Source organism: Ascaphus truei, chromosome 4 (genome assembly GCF_040206685.1).
Source record: "Ascaphus truei isolate aAscTru1 chromosome 4, aAscTru1.hap1, whole genome shotgun sequence".
Lineage (NCBI taxonomy): Eukaryota > Metazoa > Chordata > Amphibia > Anura > Ascaphidae > Ascaphus > Ascaphus truei.
Window position 1 is genome coordinate 238,082,344 of NC_134486.1, and position 26,401 is coordinate 238,108,744.

At 44.2% G+C, this 26,401-nt stretch overlaps 1 protein-coding gene across 1 annotated transcript in view; it reads left to right on the top strand.

The window, feature by feature from the left end:
• The window catches only part of AHCTF1 (AT-hook containing transcription factor 1), a 76,853-nt gene extending 73,885 nt beyond the window's left edge, over positions 1-2,968 (top strand). Inside the window, exon 36 of the mRNA XM_075597069.1 lies at positions 2,499-2,968. Coding sequence (XP_075453184.1) covers positions 2,499-2,697 — 199 coding nt within the window. The 3' untranslated portion in view covers positions 2,698-2,968. The remainder of the gene's footprint in view (positions 1-2,498) is intronic.
• Positions 2,969-26,401: the final 23,433 nt, after the last annotated feature.

Genomic DNA, 26,401 nt, shown 5'->3' on the forward strand with positions numbered 1-26,401 from the left:
GTGTGGATCAGTGGCTGTGTGTGTGGATCAGTGGCTGTGTGTGTGTGTGTGTGGATCAGTGGCTGTGTGTGTGTGGATCAGTGGCTGTGTGTGTGTGGATCAGTGGCTGTGTGTGTGTGGATCAGTGGCTGTGGCTGTGTGTGTGGATCAGTGGCTGTGTGTGTGGATCAGTGGCTGTGTGTGTGTGTGGATCAGTGGCTGTGTGTGTGTGGATCAGTGGCTGTGTGTGTGTGGATCAGTGGCTGTGTGTGTGGATCAGTGGCTGTGTGTGCGTGTGTGTGTGTGTGTGTGTGTGTATCAGTGGCTGTGGCTGTGTGTGTGTGGATCAGTGGCTGTGTGTGTGTGTGTGTGTGTGTATGGATCAGTGGGTGTGTGTGTGTGTGTGTGTATCAGTGGCTGTGTGTGTGTGGATCAGTGGCTGTGTGTGTGTGGATCAGTGGCTGTGTGTGTGTGTGTGGATCAGTGGCTGTGTGTGTGTGTGGATCAGTGGCTGTGTGTGTGTGTGTGTGGATCAGTGGCTGTGTGTGTGTGTGTGTGTGGATCAGTGGCTGTGTGTGTGTGTATGGATCAGTGGCTGTGTGTGTGTGGATCAGTGGCTGTATGTGTGTGGATCAGTGGCTGTGTGTGTGTGGATCAGTGGCTGTGTGTGTGTGTGTGTGTGTGTGTGTGTGTGTGTGTGGATCAGTGGCTGTGTGTGTGTGTGTATGGATCAGTGGCTGTGTGTGTGTGTATGGATCAGTGTGTGTGTGTGTGGATCAGTGTGTGTGTGTGTGTGTGGATCAGTGGCTGTGTGTGGATCAGTGGCTGTGTGGATCAGTGGCTGTGTGTGTGTGTGTGTGTGTGTGTGTGTGTGTGTGTGTGTGTGTGTGTGGATCAGTGTGTGTGTGTGTGGATCAGTGTGTGTGTGTGTGGATCAGTGTGTGTGTGTGTGGATCAGTGTGTGTGTGTGTGGATCAGTGGGTGTGTGTGTGTGTGTGTGTGTGTGTGTGTGTGTGTGGATCAGTGACTGTGTGTGTGTGGATCAGTGACTGTGTGTGTGTGGATCAGTGACTGTGTGTGTGTGGATCAGTGACTGTGTGTGTGTGGATCAGTGACTGTGTGTGTGTGGATCAGTGACTGTGTGTGTGTGGATCAGTGACTGTGTGTGTGTGGATCAGTGACTGTGTGTGTGTGGATCAGTGACTGTGTGTGTGTGGATCAGTAACTGTGTGTGTGTGTGTGTGTGTGTGGATCAGTAACTGTGTGTGTGTGTGTGTGTGTGTGGATCAGTAACTGTGTGTGTGTGTGTGTGTGTGTGTGGATCAGTAACTGTGTGTGTGTGTGTGTGTGTGTGTGTGTGTGTGGATCAGTAACTGTGTGTGTGTGTGTGTGTGTGTGTGTGTGTGTGTGGATCAGTGGCTGTTTGTGGCTGTTTGTGTGTGTGTGTTTGTGGATCAGTGGCTGTGTGTGTGTGTGTGTGGATGTGTGTGTGTGTGTGTGTGTGTGTGTGTGTGTGTGTGTGTGTGTGTGTGTGTGGATCAGTGGCTGTGTGTGTGTGGCGGTGTGTGTGGCGGTGTGTGTGAGTGGCGGTGCTTGTGTATCAGTGGCGGTGGGTGTGTATCAGTGGCGGTGGGTGTGTATCAGTGGCGGTGGGTGTGTATCAGTGGCGGTGGGTGTGTATCAGTGGCGGTGGGTGTGTATCAGTGGCGGTGGCTGTGTGTGGAGATCTGTGTCTGTGTGTGTCTGTGTGTGTCTGTGTGTGTGTGTGGAGAGATCAGTGGCTGTGTGTGTCTTTGCGTGATCTGTGTCTGTAGGTCAGTGATTGTGTGCGTCTGTGCAGGTCAGAGAGAGAATGGGGGTGGAGAATAGAGGGGATTGGGAGAATATATGAAGTCTGTATGGACATTCATAACTGTTTTATTTTACCTATTGGCCAGTATAGACGATAACATTTTTAGCGGGTCACGAAGGAGAAGTTCAAAAATAACCGGGTCACGGAAAAAAAAAGTTTGGGAAACGCTGCTCTAGGACATACTTGAAAACGATAGGTAACTCTCAATGTATTACTTCCTGGTAAAACATTTTATAAATAAATATAGAAGTAGCTACATTGTAGTTGGTGTTCTGGCAGTATTTGGAGAGCTTAAAGTTAGTCAAAGATTTGAGAAAGTGCTTTAATTTGGTGCGCCCTCATACACACTTTACCAGAGCAATGTGAAGCGATGACTGACTGCGGTGGAGGGTGTTTGTATATGTACAATATCATAGCACATCATCCACAAAGTACCGTTACATATTCATCATGCTACTAAAGTTAATGTCATTGATTATCAATAAAATTCATCCTTTTATAAAACTAGTCAATGCTATTTCTTCATAGAGTGCAGCTCACTAACTTAATCAGTAATGCAACTTGCAGAACACTGATGGCTTCTAATTTCGCATATATTTACTTTCTTAAGTTGATCCACGGTACTTACAGTAGTTGCTCCTAAACCTCACTTTTAATTTTTTTACAGAACAGACAATGCTTCTTGGTCACCGCCACCAGTGGAAATAAAACTAATTTCTCCTCCAGAAAGCCCAGCAGTTGGTGCATCAAGTACCAAGATCACATCTGAAGAAGGAAAAGTAACAGAAAAGAATCCTCTTAGAAGGAACAGAAGAAGATTGATGTTAAATTTATCAAAACCCGTCACACGTCGGAAGATGAGATGATTTTTTTTTTTTTACATTTTAATGTTTGTGTACCACGTTTGTAAAGTCAGAAGAACTGTGTGGAATATTAAAACAAAACTGATCTGGGAGAGAATAATTTATATAAATTATTGTAAATTTTCTTAAAGTATCGTAAATTGAAAACTAACTCCATGTGGAGATTTTCTTCCCTAACAGACAGTTTTTCTATTTTGTATTAAGACTTCATACATTTATAAAATATGTAACTATGGCTTTCAGGAATGTTAAATAAAAAGAACCCTTCGCAATATTTTACTTTTTTTTTTTTTTTCCCCAAGGAATAAAACAGAATTTTATATTGCTCATATGTACTGTCTCGCCATGTATATTCTTTAAAGTCTATATGTTTAAGTATCTAAAGTGATGGCTTAAGTCTGTTGTGACTTTTCAGATATGGAAGCACATGCCGCAATCCTGTGCTATTGCCACTCTCTCTTCACAGAAAATTCCACTAGACCCAGATTTTAATAGTGACAAAGGATTGAATGCACATAGACTACATATGAATAGAGTGTTGCTTGGTTATCGCCTGACACTGGCCCTTGTATAGTGGACCCCTGCCATAAGGTTTAAGAGCAAGTTCTCATTTGTTAGAGAATACTTCATACACACTTCTTCCTAGTTTCCGATCGTCAGTGTTACCCCGGTGGGAGCTTGAAGAGGCTCCTGCTGCAAAGGCAGCAGCTATAGCCATGGCATATTTTTTGGATAGCATGAAGTAGAATTGCCCTCTCCCTTTTATAAGGGAGAAGGATATGGGGGTGCTTAGAAGTTGAGCAAGCTGACGGTTCCCTTCCAGAGTCTTTTTTTTTTTTTATATGGATTCAGTCTCCATCTGAGATTGCCTTTGGTGCTTACGGTATAGGCTGCTGAAGGTGCAGTAGCTTTTAGTTTGTGTATTTATATCTAATGTCCTCTTCATCCCCTGACTATTTACTGCTGGATGAAGGCCTCCCCAATGATCTTCCAGGTAATGTGGGTTGCAAGCAGTGGCGTAGCTAGACGTGCGCGGGCCCCCGGGCAAAACATTTTTCAGGGTCCCATTAATATTAATCTGCAAAAAAAAATTCTCCCATCCCCTAATCATCCCTCTTCATCTCTCCCCTCCTCATTTTTACCCTTCCCGTCGTCTCTCTCCCTCCTCATCTCTCCTCCTCTCTCCCTCTCATCACAAGCTCTCATCACCATCACCGGTGCTCTCCCCCTCATCACCAGTTCTCCCCCTCACAATCATCGTCACCTTTTCCCCTAATCCCCACCATCACCAGCTCTCCCAATCATCACCATATCTGTGTGTCCCCCCCCTCCCCCATGCCTACCTGTGGGGGGTAATAGAGACAGGCTGGGGGAGATGGTATGCTGCGGCGGGTTCCCGGCATTAAACAGAAGATAAGCCGGCAGAGGAATCAGCAGCTGTTACACAGGCAGAGCAGAGAAGGAGCACGCTTTAGTGGTCTGATGCAGAAGTCTTTTTTTACTTGCGGTGTCTGCTGCTAGAGCGCACCCTCCCCTGCTGTCCTGCTCCATCTGTGGAACAACTGCTAATTTCTCTAACGGCTTATCTTCTTTTTAACGCCGGGAGCCAGCCACCGCATACCATCTCCCCCACCTGTCTGAAGAGAGAGATGGGCTGCCAACAGGGATGGGGGGAGAGCGGGCCCCCCAAGAGTGCGGGCCCCTGGGCTTTGCCCGGGCTATAGCTATGCCCCTGGTTTCAAGTCTCTTCTCCACATTGTCTAACACTTTTCTGCTATCCTCTTACTTTTGATCGTCGTCTTGGTCATTACATTTCACTTGGGATCCAGTCGAATACCATCTTTTTCCAATGATGGTCATTTATTCTTGCAATGTTTGGCCCACTGCCATTTTAATTGCTTCACCCTTGTGATGTCAGATTGTATTTACTTTCAGACCCATTCATTATTTTTCCTGTCTCTTCATGTAATACCCAGCATAATATAACTCCATACTTCTTGGAGTTGTCTGAAGCTTCTGAATCCTTTTTGCATTTAGGGTTCAATCTTCACATCCATCCGTGGTCACAAGCAGAATACACTAATATAAATCTTTCCTCATTGAGTCACAGTGGAAGGTTCCCTTGAAATATTGTCTTGTTTCTTCCAAATGCACTATAACCCATCTTCATTCTCCTATTGATTTTATTCGAATGTTTTCTATCCCATGTTACTGCTGGCAAAGGAAGACCTAGTCTTAGACTTCAGTTCTGTTACATTTAGATCTTTGCAGAGTTGACACATTTGACATTACTTTGGTCTTACTAAGATTCATATGGAGGCCCACCTTACTTGCTTTAGAAAGTTCTAATTTGTTGCTGGGAGTCTTCTGGACTTCTGTTAAAAATAACAACAATGTCATCTCGAATCATGTTTTATTTATAAAATATTGTTACCTCTCTTTCAAGTATGTCCTGGGCACAGTTGTCATAACAATACATGGTTACATTAAATGAACCTGGTTAAATACAATGTATAAAGACATTTCATGAACAGTTCAAGATAACGTTATTGGCGTATGTAACGTTGCAGACCAGATTAAAATGCGAGACGGCTCAAGTCTTGAAAGAACTTAAACCGGTGGTGCCTTTGTGTCTCTGGTAGATTGTTCCAGTTGTGAGGTTCACAGTAAGAGGAGGAGCAACCAGATTCTTTGTTGAACCTTGGAACCGTCAACAGTGAGAGTGAGATCTCTGGTGATTAGAGCTACATGTGGTAGGGGTGAGCAGTTTGTTCAGACGTTGTTTATGATGCTTCATCACTATGGATTTACATGAGTTTTGTATCAGGGATTTTTGCATAATATATACGTTTAAATTTTATCTTAACACTGGTGAAAACTGAACTGCTGCACGCATGCAAGTCTCGCATAACTTGCTGTTACAGACATCCTTACATAAATGCTGTGCACACAAATCCCTCATTAAGACCATGTGGGGTCAGGGAGCCTAGAGTATACAGTATATCCATTGTGCTTCTGATCTTAATAGTACATTATCCAAGTCTCCCTTTCTTATTCCTAGGGAGATGTGATCAATTCCCTGAAATTTTAGGCATGATGCATTACCTCTGTGTATAGAGTTGATATGTCTAGCTATGGGAGTATCGTTCTTTTTAATTGTGCTTACGTGTTCTACAATATGTCGTCTAAATTGGTGCGTAGTCTTACATACGTATTTGATCCCACAAACGCAAGTAGCTAAATATATTACTCCCATAGTTTTGCAGTTAGTACATTTCTTGATATGAAAACTTTTTGGTGTTCCAATTCTGGAACGTTTTGGATGGGTTAATGTATTGACATGCCTTGCACGTACCACACGTACTGTTAACTTTAATTCTGTTTTCACCAGTGTTAAAATGAGATTTTAGACGTATATAATATTATGCAAAAATCCATGATGCAAAAATCATGTAAATCCATGGTGATGAAGCATCATGAACAACACAAACCCTAGAAGATGCGTACCTTTGGTAGGAATAATTTGATCGAGATCATACCTATAATAAAAACCAGAATAAAGATGAATGAATCATTCACACCTAGGGTACTTTACAGGTGGACATAAAATGGAATATGTTTGTAAGCTGAATACACATATAATTCATATAAAGTTAATAACTACCATAGAAGACTTTACAGAGATTTATAGTAGGTATCTGCATTCTCTGAATGAATGTGTTTGCTGTTCCCAGCATTTATTAATGGCTGGCAATACTGTATATCAGATCAAGGCATACATGGGGTTAAAAGAAAATTCCATTAGGAAATCTGGATTGCAAGCAATTTATCAAATGCACTAGGTATTTACAATACTGGTTGCATAACCGATAGAATGAAAATTATTCTTGCATACTATTCTATCAATCCATGACTCAAAGGGTGTTTTAATCCAGAATGATGAAGTATCCTTAACACAGTGATTCCATCAGACACTTCCCATCCAGGGGAACAATCTGATTAAAGCTATATCATATGCAATCAATAATGAATAATAAATCCATGTTTATGGATATCTAACTAGGTGTTAGTGATCATTTCATGCTTTTATGTTCGTTAACATACCTAAGGTACTTAATGGGTTAAATACAAGCTCCAGCAGGAGATTTGGCTTGTAAGGAAATTATATATAGTTGAATAATATTAGCTGCACATTAAGTAAGATACATCACAGATGCAAGAAATGTGGCATTTAATGGGTTAATCCCCAATTTACATGGGAGTCAACACCCAAGCAAGCAGTAAATTAAACTAGCTTGTCATATTTAATAACCTTTTAAATAAAGGATGTTTCCGATTTTTATTCAAGGCATTCTCTAGTATCCTGTAGCATAGGCTCTTTCTTAGTACCGACATAATATGAGTTAACCTGTTTGTCCGAATCGAGTGACCAAGGAGCATAAAGTATCTGGAGAAACAGAGACCCGCCCACCCCCGAAGACGTTCGTGTAGAACGAAACGCGCGTCGGATGATGTCACGGTCATCTTTCTAATGGTGCGACTTCAACACAGGCTGTAGTCGCATTATAATAGCTCCAGCAACATTTTTAGTATCCGATTAAGTAGCTAGCTAAAAAAAAGTTGTGGGCCCACATTGGCAGCCACTAGCAGAGAGACTGGACCAGATACAATACTTTTTATTAGCACTTTACTAATTAGTGGCGATGGGTACTATCTACCAGGGTCTCCATTTCTTGCCAGTATTTGCAGTTACAATGAAGGTTGAGTGCATATTAGAGGGATCTCTTTTTTGTCTATTTCTTCTATTCCAGCGCAGTGAAGCTTGTTTAACAAGGTAACCTGATCAACCGTATCAAAAGCCTTTGCAAAATCTAGGAATATTGCATCTGTACGTTGTCCCAGTTCAATTTTATTCCATTGCAGGATAGTTTTTGTTAAGTTGTTTGGGTGAAACCCAGATTGGAGTTGGCTAAAGAAATTTGTTTTGGTATGGTAATCGCTTAATTGGGAGTCAACACATTCCATGACTTTGGTTCGTATTAGAAGAGTGGTGTATTTTGGAGACCATGTTCTTGTCCCCACTTTTGAAGACTGGGACAGCACTGGCAGTTTTCCATGTCTCTGTGATACAGCCTGAAGACAAAATAGAATTGGTTAGGTAGGCAAGCGGTATGGCAATTATTGGGGCACTGAGCTGTAGGAACTTTAATTGCACTACATCAGGTACATATTAGCAGTTTAGTTTTAATTTTGGGAGCGCCTGTAATCTCAGATACTGTGACAAATTGTAGGCACTTTTGGGACTGGGTGGAGCTATAGGGGTTCTCACAGGTTGAGCTTCGTGATTTAAGTTAGGGTTTTGCTTTTAGTAGAGAAGTAGGACACCACACAAAGTATTCATTGAATGCCTTTGCTATGTCGGTGGGATTTGTTAGAATACAGGCATACCCCACATTAACGTACGCAATGGGTCCGGAGCATGTATGTAAAGTGAAAATGTACTTAAAGTGAAGTCCTACCTTTTCCCCACTTATCGATGCATGTACTGTACTGCAATGGTCATATACGTGCATAACTGATGTAAATAACGCATTTGTGACAGGCTCTATAGTCTCCCCGCTTGAGCACAGCTTCGGTACAGGTAGGGAGCCAGTATTGCTGTTCAGGACTTGCTGACAGGCGCATGCGTGAGCTGCTGTTTACCTATTAGGCGATATGTCCTTACTCGCGAGTGTACTCAAAGTGAGTGTCCTTAAACTGGGGTATGCCTGTACTATCATCCTTATTGATATTAGGTGATGGCTGGAATATATTGTTGATGACTTTCCAGAAGTGTGCTGGATTTTATGTATTTTGGTGAAGATTGTCAGCGTAATTTTGGACTTTTGCAAGTTTTGTTTGCCTTTTGCATGTATAGGCATCTGTCTTATCCAAGGTACTACGAGTTACTTTGTATCTTTCCGCAAGGCATCCCAAAGATGGTAAAGTTCAATAAGATTGGTTGTAACCCACGGAAGGTGGGCACCCTGTACTCGAATTCTGCATAGTAAAGCATGGATATCAAGAGTTTTGAGAACTTTTTTTTTTTTTTTTTAAATAACCAAGTGCAGAATTGGGTTCGGATATTAAGTTGATTATGTACCAAGGGCAGTTGAACTAGTGAGTAGAACTTTAGGGCTTGATTTTTCCTTACACAGTACACTATTGCATGGTCACTGAAAATGTCAGGTAGGATACATGAGGAATGGATTCTGTTGGGATGAGAGGCTAGAATCCAGTCTAGCAAGGAATGGTTGAGAGATTTTAGCTTTGTCCACGTGGGTTGTGAAAGTAATTTGGTTAGGTTTAGTGACTTGTGTTGAAATCCCCTAGAACAGGGTTTGCAAAACTTTTTTTTTCCGTGACCCGGTTATTTTTGAACTTCTTCGTGACCCACTAAAAATTTTATCGCCTATAGGGCCTGCACAGACACACACAGCCACTGATACACACACACATACACACACACACACACACACACACACACACAGCCACTGATACACACACAGCCACACACACAGCCACTGGTACACACACACAGCCACTGATACACACACACAGCCACTGATACACACACAGCCACTGACACACGCAGCCACTGACACACACACACAGCCTCTGATACACACGCAGCCACTGACACACACACACACACACACGCAGCCACTGACACACACACGCAGCCACTGACACACACATGCAGCCACACAGAGACACTGCTACACACACACATACTGATACACACACACACACACACACTGATACAGATACACACAGATACACACACACACACACTCGCTCTCCCCTATACGCACACAGACACAAACAGTGAATTACAGGCAACGACGGATGTGAGTGACTTTAGAGGGGGGCCAGGGGCACTTTAGAGGGGGGCCAGGGGCACGAGGGAGGGAGGGGGCCAGGGGCACTTGGGTGGGAGGGAGGGGGCCAGGGGCACTTGGGTGGGAGGGAGGGAGGGGGCCAGGGGCACTTGGGTGGGAGGGAGGGAGGGGGCCAGGGGCACTTGGGTGGGAGGGAGGGAGGGGGCCAGGGGCACTTGGGTGGGAGGGAGGGGGCCACGGGCACATGGGTGGGAGGGAGGGGGCACTTGGGTGGGAGGGACGGGGCCAGGGCCACTTGGGTGGGAGGGTGGGATGGGACCAGGGCCACTTGGCACTTGGATGGGTGGGAGGGGGCACTTGGGTGGGTGGGAAGGGGGCCCAGGGGCACTTGGGTGGGAGGGAGGGGTCCAGGGGCACTTGGGTGGGAGGGAGGGGGCACAGGGGCACTTGGGTGGGAGGCAGTGACTGGGTGGGGTAACTTACCTTGCCGCCGGACGCTTTCCCCTGCTGCCCCCGATATCCCCAGCTGCCCGGGACGTGAGGTGGGCTTGGGGGCACGGGAGGGGGTGCCACGGGAGGTGAGCTCGGGAAGCTGGCCGCGGGGGGAAGCGGGCCGCAGGAGGAGCTTGTACTTCCTCCTCCGTCCCACGTTGGGAGCGGGGGGAAGGAAGGGAGCGGGGGGAAGGGAGCGGGCCCTGCGCAAGCGCGCGGGACTGCGGGGGGAATCGCCGCCATTTTTTTTAAATTGAGCAGGGGGGACGGGAGACACCGCGCGGCCAGCCTCGCTGCGACCCGGCAATTTTGGTGCCGTGGCCCGGTGCCGGGTCGCGACCCACCATTTGGGAAACGCTGCCCTAGAACTAACAGCGCTCTTCCCATTCAGAGGAAATTGCCAAGAAAGTGAGTATCTGCCATGGATTGTGTAGTGAGGTGTGACGATCAGGGGTAATCTGGCCTGTAATAAAGGGGTTATACCCGGCTAGTTACCCCTAATTCGTGTGGGAAGAGAAAGGGTTAATGGATAAGAACTATGTGTATTCCAAAGCACCTTTATTCCCTGTGAATTCAATTCCCAAGTCTAGTTAAGCAGGCAAATTAGGTAAAGTGTTTTGTGATCTATGAGTAAGCACTGTGATGTAATTTGGGAGTCAGCCCTGCAAAGTGTTCAGGGGATTATGTGACTGTATGTACTAATTTCTCAGATAGCAGACTTGTAATGGGATTTGCATGAGAGTACATTTGTATGGAGGGGCCTCTGATTTAATCAGGTAAGGTGCCTGCAGATAAATGTGCATTGAGGACAAGCTGCAGAGCCATAAGGAGTGGGGATGGGCCAGATAACATTAAGTATCTGCCACCAACCCCTCCTATGGGTTAGACAATGCCCAGCCATTCAGCCCTAGATTTGGTGTTGCCGGGGGGGGGGGGGGAGGGGAGGAGCACTCCTGCTTCCGCCCAGAGTTCCTTGCCTGTTTGTGTTGGGAATTCAAACCCTATAAAGAGGCAGGTTGCCACAACCCCAGTTGTAGCGTGTTCACTGTTCGTAGTTGGTGGTTTGTGACTCTAATCCAGCAAGGGAGAATTGCTAGCCAGTGTTATTCTTGGATACTTCACCCTGTTATTTTACCGTAAGTATTATTTTTAAGTGTCATTTGAGTTACAGTGTTGTGTTTGCCCGAAAGGGAATAAATCTTTAGTTTATTTTATCATTTTGTCCTGTTCAATCAGTGCCCAGTATATTCGGCGTGAATTAGGTCTGGTCTACCGTGACAGGCTTAGATTTACTGGTTGCAGCGGCGGGACATGATTGAACCTGTGTTATAGTCCACTGCGGGAATCTATAACACAGTGAGGGTACTCGTATATTGCGAGCTCCTCAGACGAGTGATAACACACACACCTTTTTCGTAAGGCACGAGAGATATAACACTATCTCCTTATTCCAAATACCGGTGGTAAACATCCCAACATGAGTGCTCGTGCAGGACGGTTCTGATCCTGGGGGCGAGAGCAAGCCGTGGAAAGATGTGCGGGCTATGGAATGCCGTCGGACAGAGGGACAGCTGGAGCAAGACCTGGAGGACTACGAAGCCAGGATGGCTCCACCGGAGGGGCATGGCCCCTCAGCCGCAGTTGCAGCGGGCAGCAGCCAGCACGGAGTGCAGGAGGTTAATCCGGCTTTGGAGTTGCAAGGACATGGGGAGGGAGCAAATGACCACCTGGATATTGGTGGCTTGGCACCAATGGGTGGACCGGGCGTTGCGGCAACCGGACTAGTCACCCCTGCGCTCACCGGGCTCCTGACCACATGGGGAGAGGGGGCTACGGCAGCAGAGCGAATCCAGTTGCTGGCCGTGGCATTGGGAAGAAACCCGACCCCCCCACTCCCACCTAGGGAACAGGACATTCCCAGAATAAACCATCACAGTTTCTATAAATTCGTGGACGGTACTGACCAGATTGATGGATTCTTGAAGGACTTCGAGATGCAATGTCGACGGTACAGAGTACAACAACAGGACTGGGTTATGCGACTCAACCCCTTGTTGTCTAGTCTGGTCAAACAGACTGCAGGGTATCCCAGACGATTTCGTTTAAGTGTTCATGATATATATTTGTCATTTTTAATTCAATTATTTTATTTCAATTGTATTTACATCTTTATTTGATTCACTATATGGTATCACTAATATAAAGATTTTGGTATATGGTTAAGTTTTTTCATATTTGATTTAATGATTTAATAATCATTTTCTACACTTCTAATATAATTTCAATTTTTTTTATTTAAATGATAAAATAGTGAAAACATCAAACAAGGCACCTGTGTTTGTCACCCAGTATAACAGCCCATGGTGCTATAAGAAAGGCTTTATGTAAGCATTGGAAGGTACTAAACCTGGACCCCATTTTGGGTTCTATGTTAAAACCCAAACCTAATATTGTATTTTGGGAAGCACAGAATTTAAAGGGTTTACTGGCTCCTAGTATATTAAAGGCCAATAACAAGTAACCTAGTATTATTAGAACCCAGTTAGCAATAGAAGGGAATTATACATGTGGCAGATGTAAAGTATGTAGTCACATGAAAACAGACAAACAGGTCATCTCATCAGTAACCCAAAAAAAGTCATCGGTAAAATGTTGTATTAATTGCTTGACCACACATTTGGTGTGTCTGCTACAATGCAGGTGTGGTTTACAGTATATTGGTAAAACCAAGAGGGTATTTAAACTCAGACTACTTATACTTGAACATCTGAGAAATATTAAAAATATTCCAAAGCTAATAGAAAAAGGTAAACCGTTAACACCATGACTTAATCATTTCAAAGATGTTCAGAAATGTGATCCCAATTCAATTAAATTTATGGGTATTGAATCAATACCCTATTATTCTACAAGACAAGGCAACAGGGATCTACATTTCTTAAAACGAAAACAATTTTGGATATACACCTTTGAATCCAAACTTCCACATGGGCTCAATGAACATGTGGAATTAACTCAATTTCTGAGATAATTTTGAGTTACGGTCATATCTGGCTTTCAGCCAAGTTATGTGAGAGTGGAACCTGTCAGTCCCTTTTTCTATGCACATGTCTGTCATGTATATTGGTAGACGGATTTTAAACATGTAGTGGATGTTTTACTTGTATTAAGAATTTATGATTATCATCATCATCATTTTTTGCATTATCATTATGTCCGTATTGTATCAAAGTATAATATTATTATGATTACCAATTTTCACTGTTGATTCACATCATTTAGGTTATCACTATTGATTATTATAACTTATACATATTTGATGTTATATTGTCCTCTTCAGAGAACCGTTTTCTTTCTTTATATCATTGATGTAGTATATTGCACTATTGTCACTAATTATAAGAGAAATAAGAGTACTGTACTGTATCACATCACCAAATAGGGTAGAAAGGATTTGGGTACTTTAGTTTACGATTGTCCCAATGTTGCACAGGTCATTTTATATTGTACTGTATATGTTTTTGCTTTCACATGTTTCACTTGCACATTGATATACAGTACTGTGACAATGTTGGGCTTAAATGTTATACATTTGTTTATATTTCTTTTGCGCAATTTAGCTTTATGAAACGACACTTGTTGCCTTTGTTGCAACGGTGTCAGCGCTTGTTTTCTATACAGCCTCGTCTCCTTGGCTGGAGGGTATATTTAATGCGTGCGAACAGCCTCACAACTTGACCCCCTGATGATGCACGTAGTTACGAAACACGTTGAGGTGACGTGAGGCTATTCTAGCGCGCACAGCCATTGGCTGGGACAGTGGAACTGGGAAGCTCAAGCGGAGGAGAGATCTGCCAAGCGTTGGTGCAGTCCGGACACCAACACCAGTACCTTCCACAGCCACCCACTTCTTCACCTTACATTTAGCATTTGTCCCCCCCTTTGTGGCATTTTGTTATATGTAGTCATTGCATCAGCCTGCAATTCACTTAACATTTGTCTGCATTTTTTACTTATTCGAAGCATTTTGTATGTCTCAATTGTTGAGCTTGTCATTGTTTGTAATAATCTAGTCTAAATGCAAGTAAAAAAACAAAAAGGTAAAGATATATTGCAATGTTAAGTGGACAATTGCGAAGTTGCAAGTTTGATGTTAAGCGGTTGTTTCAATATGAAAATGTAGGTAAAATCTTGGAGGTAGTGAAAGTTGCTGCAAGATGAGGAGTAATTCCATAAACGTGATACCACAAACTGAATGAGTGTGGCTTTAAATAATTTACTAGGACACCTGGAGCAGAGGAACAGACGCTTAGCAGCTACATTCCTCATAGCTGTACATATGTACCCCTTGGATTATATATTATTTTACAAGAACCCTGTTGAAGAGTGGAGTTATTTGAAGTTTTGGAAGTATGCCAAACTGCGACAGTGTGAAAGTGGCTGTACGTGTGAGGTCTTTCAGTAAGGTGAGGACATCTTCTTTATTGTGTTCATTGCTTCTGTTTTGCTGCACCTGTTAGGGATACAGCCTACAACTTTAGAGCATACCCAGACCAATGTCAACATAAATTGTGTTAGCATTGGTCCTTTCTGACCCAAAGAGTTTCATTTAGTCCATTTTTTAATCCAATTGAACCGACAAAAAAAAGACCAGTTTTGACTAAGACGCCTGTTCTTTTTTCTCATCTTCATTTTTAGTACAATTGTAAACATACAGAAATATCAAAATACTAACATCATAGATTCTATTCAATGCATATGTGACAAATATAGAAATGTGAGGAGGAATATCTATAAATATGCATCCAACTATGTAAATATAAAACTTTGCTTCTTCATTATGAAAATGGTCTGTGGACATCATCATTAGAAGTTCAGGGTTTTATCCACCCTTAAAAACCTCGATCAGAAAGTCAAGTCACAATTTTACATTTGAGAGGTCATTATGTTGCTGCCTGAATAACCCATATGGGGAATATTTACTAAGCGACATTCTGCCCTGATCCAGAAGATACGGTATTGGAAGGCGCTCAAATATGTCAATGTCTACATTGCATTAACACAATTTCAAATTTCCATTGTTATACAATATTTTAAGGTGTAAATACTGCTTTAAGTCAATGTAGGTCTTCTAAGTGGACAGTCCAGAAGACTTAAATACTCCTTAGGCTACGTCCATAGCAGGGGAAGCCGCGCGGATGCTGCGCGCTGAGCCCCTGCATCCTCAATGAAGATGTCTTTAGAGGGGGCTCACGCGAGCGTCCGCAGGCGTGCTGAGCCGTTGGAATTTTCAGCCGACAGCAAAGCCTGTTTCTCAGCGCGCTGTCGGCTGAAAACCTCCAATCACAGCAAAGTAGCATCAACGTCACAGCGCCGTGACGTTGACGTCGGTGCGTCACGGGCTATTGGCCCAGCGACATCACTGCCCCGTCTCCCCCTCCGCCCCCCGATCGCGCACGCTGGCTCGCCTACCAGTCCATGGGATCGCTCCTGACCGAGCAGGCGAGCCTCAGCGTCACCGCGGAGGAGCGCAGGCTGAGGCTCTATGGACGTAGCCTTAGAGTTAAAAATTAGCACATTTTTATGTAAGACACTGGACCGCAGATCAGTAAATATGACATATTTTAGCACATTTTCTTTACCCTTAATAGACAATTACAAAAGTGAAATTGGGGTTACGAATGTAACCTTTTAAATGCAATTCCAATATTAAACTTGGAACCAAGCTGTAACCATAGTTTCTATGTACAGTAGCACTAAAAGCAACTGCACCATAGATATTGTACTTTACACTCTTTCAGAGGGAGAAAGATGCCGCAAGCAAATGTGTAATTTCTATGAAGGCCAACTGCACCACCATTTGTGACCCAAAGAACCCTGGTCAGGGGAAGACCTTCAAGTTTGATCTGGCGTATTGGTCCCACAGTGGATTTTTGAGGGACAAAGATGGCATGCTTGTTTCACATGGCTCTGACAGCAGATATGCAGACCAAGTAAGAATGATCTTTTTTAACTTCAATCCTTTTATGGAAATTACCTCCAATTACCTTTAATGGAAATCACCTCCCATACCCTCCAATTACCTCCCATACCCTCCAATTACCTTTTATGAAAATGACCTTCCTCTAACGCTGGTACCATAGTATACCAACCATGTGACATGGCAGAATAGACAACTCCTGTCTCCTTTCTTCTAATGAGAAATAACTCCGATCGCAGCTGATTACCTGAAGATAACTACAATTTATATCTGTGGAAATGTTCTCAAAGATAACGATATGTCACCAAATGGGGGATGGTTGTTAAAATGTACAAATAACACTTTACCTAGAAGATGCTAAATTTGATGACCAATTCTAATAAACCTGTTAGACCCTAAAAAAAAAAAATACTCCTACCAAATCTAGTAGTAATACTAAAACACAGGAATCACCCAAATTGTCCGACACAACCTAAACCTATTATATTCACCTGGTATAAATGATAATGGGCTAGACTCAATAAAGAGCGATACTGGGGAAAAAAATTGTTAAATCGTGTGATATAGACCGTTTTTCTTTTTTTTTTTTTCAACTTTATATTTTATTGAATTTTTAAAAGATACAGACATTTTTGCACAAATTATAAAACACTTCATATGCTCTGTAGCTTGTCCATATCTGTCTGAAATGACAAGACGCAAACACCAATCACACATCCAACATGTACAGGGGGGGAAAGACACATTGGGGAAGAGAGGTGTGGGGGTGGGGGGTCACTGAGGATCTTCAATCCAACGCCATGCTAGGCACGTCTCTACACTTCTCCATCCTTCTTTTGGTTCTGGTGCGGGAGACCTCTGCAGCTTCTTATGCCTTCGCAGGCTTTTATGTATAAAATTTTTCCCTTAATTTCCCAACCCAATCGTCCCTTACCTAGGCCCGTCCCTATACACCCTACCCCCCCTGAGTGCAGTCTGTCACAGAAGAACTCACTTATTTCTATCATAGTCAAATGGAGGCATTGCTCGCCCCTGGAATGTCTGTTTGTGCCAACCACGGCAACCAGACCTTTTGGAAATTTGAGCCAGTGTCGTTGACCAAACTCGTCAGCTTCTCCATCTGACAGGCAAACCAAATTCTGTTCCGAATCTTTTCAATTGTTGGAATCGTGTTCTGTTTCCACAATGCTGCGGTCTCACACCTCATTGCTGTCGCAGAGTGGACGATCAATTTGTTACTTGCCCTTGACAGACCTTCCAATTGCTTGTTTAGCAGAAACAGCCAGGGATCCCGGGGAATTTCGAGGCCCAAGATCCTCTGTAACCAATCCTGAATCTGCTCCCATATTGGGACCAAACGAGGGCAGGACCACAGCATGTGCAACAAGTCTCCTGGCTCTCCACATTGTCTAGGACACAAGTGGGAGTAACCTGGTACAAATTTAGATAATCTGACTGGGGTGGGATACCACCTCATTAATACCTTATAGTAGTTCTCCTTTAACGTCGTGCAGATCGATCTCTTTGCTGCTGGCTCAAGTATCTTTGTCCATTCCTCGTCCTCTAACGTCCTCCCTAATTCTGCCTTCCACTGCGTCATGTAACCTAGTCTCAGTCCGTGGCTGTTACCAGGATCGATCACTTCCCTATACAGTCTAGATGTGAGTCCCCCTGTGTCGTGCCCTCGTGTACAGAGCGTCTCAAAATTTGTCACCTTAGGACGATTTATGTGTTTGGTATAAAATACCCTGATCTGGAGGTATCTAAAGAATTCAGTGTTGGGAATGTCCTTATCTGACTGAATTTGTCTAAATGTTTTGATTGTGTCCCTGCCCTCCAGATCCTTCAATCTCCTATACCCTCCCTGCCTCCAACATGTAAATCCCCCTTCTTCCATCCCTGGGGCAAAATCCGGGTTCCCCCACAATGGGGCCATCAGTGAGTGCCTCGTAGTCAGAGCACATCTAAATTTAGTGGCCTCCCAGATTTGCAATTGAGTTGTTCATTGAGGCTAGCGGTTTCTTTATCTCTTTGAGCCTAGATTTTGGGTACCAAATTAAGTTACTCATTTCTAGTGGGGCGCATAGTTCGCTCTCAATGCCCACCCATCTGCGTAGTTTCGGATCTAGATGCCATTAGATAATTTGACTTAATTGGGCCGCTCTATAATATGAGAAGAAGCAAGGTACTGCCAGTCCGCCTGTGTCCTTTGGCCTCATCATTATTCTAGCCTTTATTCATGCTTTTTTGTTTTTCCAAATAAAATTAAGAACCTTTGTCTGTATGTCCCTAATATCTGCATTATCTATGGGTATGGGAAGTGTCTGAAAGTTTTACAATAATCTGGGAAGAAGGTTCATTTTAACACTATAAATTCTGCCAATCCATGAGATGCCATATGATGCCCATTATTTTAACTCTCTTCTCAAGGACTGGAAGAGCCTAGGATAATTTGCCTTATACAGCAGGGCCCCGCTTCTCGGCACTTCGCTTCTCGGCGATCTGCTGATACTGCGGCACCGAGAAGGGGGCCGCCATGTTGGTTTGTAAATCTCGCATGCGCAGACCGCAGGTTGCGCGTGCATACCATAGGTTGCACATGCGCAGAACGGCAAAAATGCCGGTTTGCGCATGCGCAGAAGTGAAAATCGCCGGATCCGCTTTCCGGCGATTTTCACTATACGGCGGGCCTCTGGAACGGAACCCGCTGTATACTCGGGGCCCTGCTGTATAACAAATTTACTTCCTTTGTCAAATTGACCCCTAGGTACTTAATTGCTTTGGGTTGCCAATTAAAATTAATCTATTAGTTTTTCTGTATCTTTTGGGAGATTGAGACTCATGGCTTCAGATTTCGCCTGATTTATTTTGAAACCTGATATCCTGTTAAATTTTTCCAGCAGGTCAAAGAGGTTGGGTAGAGAGACCAGGGGCCTGGACAGCGTCAGGATGACATTATCCGCATACAATGCTGTCTTATGTTCCTGGGAATTAATTTGGATCCCTGTAATGTCCATGTTACCTCTAATCCGGACTGCTAGTGGCTGCATGCATAAAGCGAACAACAAGGGCGATAACGGGCAGCCCTGTCTTGTGCCACTCTTGATTTTAAGATATCCTGACGGGAATCCCTGGTGAACTACCCGTGCCATAGGATTCGTATATAGTGCTTTAATTGCCCTCAAGACTCTATCCCCAAATCCAAACACCGCAAGCGTGGCATCCAGGTACAGCCAGTCTATTCTATCGAAGGCTTTCTCTCCATCTAAGCTTAAAATAATTCCTGGGATCTTGTTGGTATTTATGTAATCTATAATATCAATAACCCTTCTGGTATTATCAGCCGCTTGTCTACCTTTAATGAAACCAACTTGATCCAGGTGAATCAGCCTGGGTAGAATAGTACTCAATCTATTGTCCAGTAATTTTGAGTAAATTTTTACATCCGAATTAATCAGTGAGATCGGCCTATAACTTGGGCAATTTGTGGGGGTCTTTCCCCTGCTTATGAATCACAAAGATGGACGCCTGCAGCATCTGGTCCGAGAGACCCCCCTTCCAGGACATTATTGTACATCTTTAACAAATAAGGGGTCAGAATCCCAATATATTTTTTGTAATATAAATTGGAGAATCCGTCTGGGCCCGGAGCTTTTGCGGGTTTCAGATTAGTAACTACCTCTAGTAGCTCTTCCACTGTAAACTTCTCTAGGAACTCCCGCTCCAACCCCGTCAACCTGGGCAAATCCGAGTCTGCTAGGAATTTCTCTAGTGCCCTGCTCGTATTAGCGTTATGTTTCACCTTCATACAACCCTTCATAATATGTTCTAAACTCAACTATGTGTTTGGGATTTGAGGTTAACTTTCCTTCCTTAGTCTTAATTGCGTGAATTGTATAATTGGATTGTCTGTTGCGGATTTTATTTGCTAGCATGGTATCTGGCTTGTTCGCCTTTTCAAAAAATTTCCTCTTTGTCCAACTCAGTGTCTTTTCATCCTGGGAGGTAAGGAGTAGATTAAGTTCTATTCTTACATCCTTCAACTCCTTCAGCGTCTCCTCTCTACCCGTCCTGTTATGTAGTATAGAGAGTTCATGAAGCTTTTCTCTCCGCTGATTAATTTTGGCTTCTCTCTTTTTTTTCCTCCCCGCCGCTATGTTTATCAAAATTCCTCCCAGAGTGGCCTTATGAGCCTCCCACAATGTTATGTGAGATTCCACACTGCCCTTGTTCGTCTTAAAGAATTGTGAGATCTCTTCTCGTATGGTTTGTGCTATATCTGGAATCTTAATTAATGATTCATTGAGTTTCGAATTTGCCCCTGGGCTAGCTAGCCTAATTTGAGAGCACCGCAGCTCTATTGGTGCATGATCTGACCCTGAAATATCAAGGATTCCTGAATAGGAGATCTGCGGGACTAGTCTATACGACACAAAGAAGTAATCGATCCTGCTGTAGCTGTCATGTGGGTGCGAGTAAAAAGTAAATCCCCTTTCTCCTGGGTGCTGTTCCCTCCAGATATCTACAAGTTCTCTTTCCCTAGTACCCTGACGTAGAGCCTCTACACCTCCTCTTTTGATTCTACTTCTTTGTTTGTTTCCGTCCAACGTCGGGTCTAAGTGTTTATTAAAATCTCCTGCTACTACTATGCTCCCTTCCGCCACCATATCCAGCTGTGCAAAGAATGTCCTAAAAAATTGAGGATCATCTTCACATGGGGCGTATACCGATGCTAGTGTCAGACTGCTCCCATGCACTGTCCCTGTTAGGATAAGATATCTACCGTCTGTCTCTTTTGATTTTTCCCACTTTAAACGGCAAATTATTGTGGAACAGTATCGCCACCCCTTTTTTTTTTCTCTGCCGCTGAGGCCAGACAGAACTGGCGGAAGTGTCCGTCTAAGAAGCTCGGGTTATTTCTAGTGCTGAAGTGAGTCTCCAGTAGAAATATCACATCTGCTTTTTTATTTCTATACTCCTTAAAGGCAATGCGTCATTTCTGAGGGCTATTAAAACCTCTAACATTGTGTGACACCCATGTTACTGTCATGTTACTGCTTTAGTGAATCGGCTTACCCTCTGCGTATGCACTTTCGGGTCTCTTCCAGAGATCTGCCACCTCCAGTGTTCTTCGTGCCTTGCGTCCATTTCCAACCGTGACCAACAACTTGGGGGACAGGAGGGGGGAAACACACAGGGATAGGCAAGGAAAACCAAACAACACCCAACAAATCAAACACTATAAACAACAACTGAAATGAGCTGTAATTGATCCTTTCGGACCTAAGCTCAACTGCCCAGGGGCAACATGCCTCCCTCCTCCACCTTCCATCTGGGGGGCCACTGCTCCCACACTCCTGGAGCCTCCCTTCCCCTGGGTCTTCACCTATGGGTTTAGCAGTCTCAGTCCCCATAGGTTGTTGGCGTAAGTCCACTGCCCAGATGGAGTAGCTTCTGTCCACCCCCCGGCGCATTCCTACATATTACCCCAATGTCTGGTATAACATACTTTTTAATAAGTTCTCTACCCACCTATCCTCCCATTTCTCGCCATTATAAACCCTGCCCACTGGCTAGATCCCCTTTCCCCCCCTCCACCCCTTTTACCTTGGTGACTGCTGATCACTTTTTCCCCCTCTATCTGGAGTCTGTGTCTGTTCTACCTGCCCCTGCTACATTTTCCTTGTTTGGCCCTCCTGTCTTCTCTCCCTTCTCTTTCCACCTTCTCCTAATCACTCTCTCCTTTCTCCTACCTTTCCTTCTGATTCTACCTCTCCACTTCCACCCCTCCCCCTGAGATACCTTTTCCCTTCCACTTTTACCACCAGGAACCCTTCTGGTAGACGATATTGGGTCAAGTCCATATCACTTGACATGTTCAGGACTCGTAATAGACACGGGCACAAGAGAAATGGTAGCTTCACTCCTCTTACTCGCCAGGCTCCGAAGAACTGGGGGTGCGGCTCCCTTGTTCTCCAAAGTCTTTAGGCATTGGCTGTCGGCGTGCCCCTTCCCTCTGGTGGAGGTTAGAGGAGGGGAACCCGATGACATGGACTGGGCGTGACTCTGACTCCTGTCTGAGCCAACCATGATGCTTGGATGGGGTCCTGGCTTTCACACCAGACCCATGCAGCATTTTGCAAACCTCCCACGCAGTTCCCATTCTCGGCGGGAACCACCATTTTAGATGATGTGACTCATGTGATGCATTCCTGGACAAGAGAACCTTCATTTTGAGCACAGTCCATTCTCTGACCCCACAGGAGTTGCGAATTCCAGGAGGAATCCGTTCTTTTTGGATCTGTACAGCACATGGTTGCGATCTACTGAAAGTAGGTTATACCCCAGGCTATCAAAGCTCCATGTTGATACACTGCACATGATCACAGTCCATTACAAGCACTCGGTGGTTCCATGATCTGGCTACGGCTAGTAGTACTCTGGGCATTCTTCCAACAGAGGGGTCTAGGCACCTTGTACGTCAGGCACCCCACCTAAGACACTCTGCAGCAGTACCTTACGCCGCCCCGCTTGGCTGCCAGCATCGCCGACCCTCTTCAGAGGCCCCTGGGACTAAGTTAACCAGAGCACCCGCTTTAGGCATCCCGACTACCCGCCTCAGGGCGACTCAGAACAGCAATAGCCCATTGTGTCTCCAGACCATTCACCTGATAGGGCAGTCTAAAGCATAGTTCCATGATTGGGGAAAGGAGTTCCCCCGGACACTACACCTTGCCTCCCTCCTTCAGTTTCAGCACTTGCTCTGGAAGCGTACCTTATTGCTTCCAGCCTTGCGTCGCTGAAAACCTGTCCTGTTGAGCAGTATCTCAGCAGTGCCTCCAAATGTAACGGTGCTTCCCCCACCCTCTGGGAGATTCTGACCATTACTGGTCATGTGGTGCATGATACCTGCTGGTTACAGGAGGGCTGAGCTGTCCGCCGATGGTAGTGGGAACACAGGATCAGGTTTCTGGGGTACATTACCCACGTGGTTCTCTAGCAGTGCAGCGCCTCCATCTGATGTAGACTCCAGGTAGGTGGAGATGATCTCCTACAGTAGAACTATCCCCTCTCCACCGAGTAAGATCACACACTAGGAGGGAGTATAACAGAAACGGTTTATTCTTTCACTATACATGACAGGGTTCTGCCCAATGCAGCAACTGTCAGCTACTCACTGAAGGACGGTCCCTGGAACTTCATTACAGGCCAAGGGCACCCGCAGCTGTCCCAGCTCTTCACTACCCCTTTAGCAGAGGCAGAGGTATGGTCCACACTCACTCTCCCCCTACATGTAGAAAGAGCTTTATTGGAAAATAACTGAAAAACGGAAAGTGTAAATGTCAGTGTTGGGTCAAAAAGGTTATATAAGGCATAGATGTGTGTGGTACTCATCTGTCTAGTTACTAAGGGAAGAGAGTATCAGTGGTATAAGTATGCTCATTTGCATGTCATTTCCGAGAATCCCTTGCTGCAGTGGAAGCCCTGTATGCAAGGTGATAATGGTGAAAGGCAGGGTTGCAGACCTGTCTTAGACGTAAATGTGCTCACAAGTGATATTTTAATTTGCTATATGCGATACGGTGGAGGTTTTTTGTCGCCCTTTTCATCCACCATAATTTAAATATATATATATATATATATATATATATATAAAAATATATATATAAATAAATAAAATCAAAAACAAATAGTCAATACCATTCTGTGGCTAATGGGAAATGCTTTCATTTGTGCGAGCTTTCGAGATGCACTGACCTCCTCTTCGGGCGGTGTTACAATGGATTAAGCCAAAACACTCTCTTAGAAACAAGGCAATTGGATCTGTGGGGGAAGACTACCCCCCCCCCCCCGTGCAGTATGTGATTTATGATTTAAGGTGTTAAATGGTCCCTGAATTCTTGTGATGTTAGGGTGTATGTGTGTATCCGTGTATGTATGTATGTGGGTATGAGCATGTGTATTTGTGTATATTTGGATCTGTGTGTGTGTACGTGTGTAAATCTTAATTAATAAAGTGCCCACAGTGTATACAGCGCTTTACAAAAGGTGTGTGGAGGGGAAGTGTATAACAATGATGTGAGTAGGTGTAGAAATGTAAGAGTGTGTTGCATTTCTGTTCAAGTGTGTGGTTACTGTGTATCCCCTATAGGTATATAGGGATAGAATTACATAGTACATATGTATGTGTCAGAGACAGGTGTGTGTGCATTCATATAGCGCAGTATGTATAGACATGGGCTTTAGCACTCATGGGAAGAGAGTTCTCTTGTGTCAGGGTTGTGGCTCATGAAGCTGCGGTCTCGGTTTAAGCCACCGCTAAGTGTCCTGAACAGTTTCATAAATTTGTTTCCATAATATATATATAGAACACATTTACCAGGCCAAAGTCCAGCAAAAAGAGACAGCACACTCTGTAGTATAATCCAAACCAAGGGGATTGTGAGGATTATATCTATCTATCTCTATCTATATATATATCCCTTTATCATACCCCCCCTAAGTGAGATGGGGGGTACACTCCTTCTTGGCTACTTTCATGTGGTCTTGGTGCTGTGACCTGATGGCAACAGGAGGGCTGAGGGCTCGGCGGTGGTGTGGGGAGAGCCAGGACAGGGGACAGGGGGGGACAGATTACCTTGATCTCTCTCTTGATGGTACACAACACCTCCAGCCAGCGAGGATCCCCTGTAGATCTTCAGGGGATGGACCCCCACTGACACTCCTTCATACCAGAGCCAGTAACTCACACGCAGCATGTCTTTTCATTATTTATTCAGCCCGCAGCTCCAGCTCAGAGAATAGACAGTCATATATTTCCATAACTGCATATATGTGCTCTGTCTAGGGGGTAGGTTTCCCCTCCCTTCCCCATCCCAGTATGGGAAGAGAAGGGAGAGACTTTCTTTGCCTGTCTGTCTTCTTCTCCAGATCTTAACTGACTAACTCACCTAACTAATTTAGGAGGCATGTCCCAATTTGAATATCCTTGGGGAGTGTCTCTAACTCTGACTCATTACAAGCCAGAGCCGGATACAGATTGGCCCGCACACAGCAGGGGGCGTTCCAACCAATATCCACCCCTTAGTTTGACATCCTCAGAGTTGCTAAGCCCGCCCTTGAATACTAACACATTATTCAAGGCTGGAATACACACATACAGGCCTAATAATGGATTTAACCTTTCCACTGCCTGCACTAACAGGACTGACAGAGGAAAGGCCCAGAAACAGAAGTAACTGCCGGGAGGCTATGTTACACACACACACACACACACAAACACACATAAAACGAGAAGAAAGAAAGTACCCGATCCTAGTGCGATATGAAAAAATACACAATTTTAATAATACCAATAAAAAAGGTCCAACAAATTTACACTCACAAACGACAAAAATATATAAGCATGTAATGAGTTATACTCATTCACCAAACGCCGAACATCACCGCTCCGCTTGCACGCCTCACTTCCACGTGTATTTTCGGCACCTCTCAGCCACCATCCAGCAGGGGCCTCCGAGATTGCGCAACTCCTCCAAATGAATCACCAGCAGCTCCGGATATGAGGAATGGATAGTGTGACCTTAGGATAGGTCGTCAGTGCTTGGCGGCATAAACAGAGTCTCTAGCAAAGTCCCGAGTATGGATAGGTATGGTGTAACGACTACCACTTGCTCACACTGCTATTCCCTACGCGTTTCTTCACACTTAGGTGATTTCATCAGGGGATAAATGACGGACATAAGTCATGACTATTTATATTTGCATAAACCAATCAAATAGAAGCTTGGCTAATTATAGAATGGAAAGATATATTAATTACACATGGGTATCATTAAAATAAATGGCTGTAAAGCCTACCTCAAACTGAAAATATGTATCAATATGTTGCGCAATCTCGGAGGCCCCTGTTGGACGGTGGCTTAGAGGTGCCGAAAATACACGTGCAAGTGAGGCGTGCAAGCGGAGCGGTGATCTCCGTCGTTTGGTGAATGAGTATAACTCATTACATGCTTATATATTTTTGTCGTTTGTGAGTGTAAATTTGTTGGACCTTTTTTATTGGGATTATTAAAATTGTGTATTTTTTCATATCGCACTAGGATCGGGCGCTTTCTTTCTTCTCGTTTTTGTAGATTCATCTGGAGGTCGTTGGTTCCATATAGAAAGCTGCCAGTATCCTGATAGTGGGCCATATATACAAGTTTTTGTATTTTACAGGACTATTTTTTTATGGTTTTTAAGACGGTATTTTTTATATTTTGTATATTTTCCATTTTATATTTTTTTTTTGTCCTCAAGTTTTTTCACATCCGTTATATTGAGTCATTTACTCATACTGTTCACCATTATT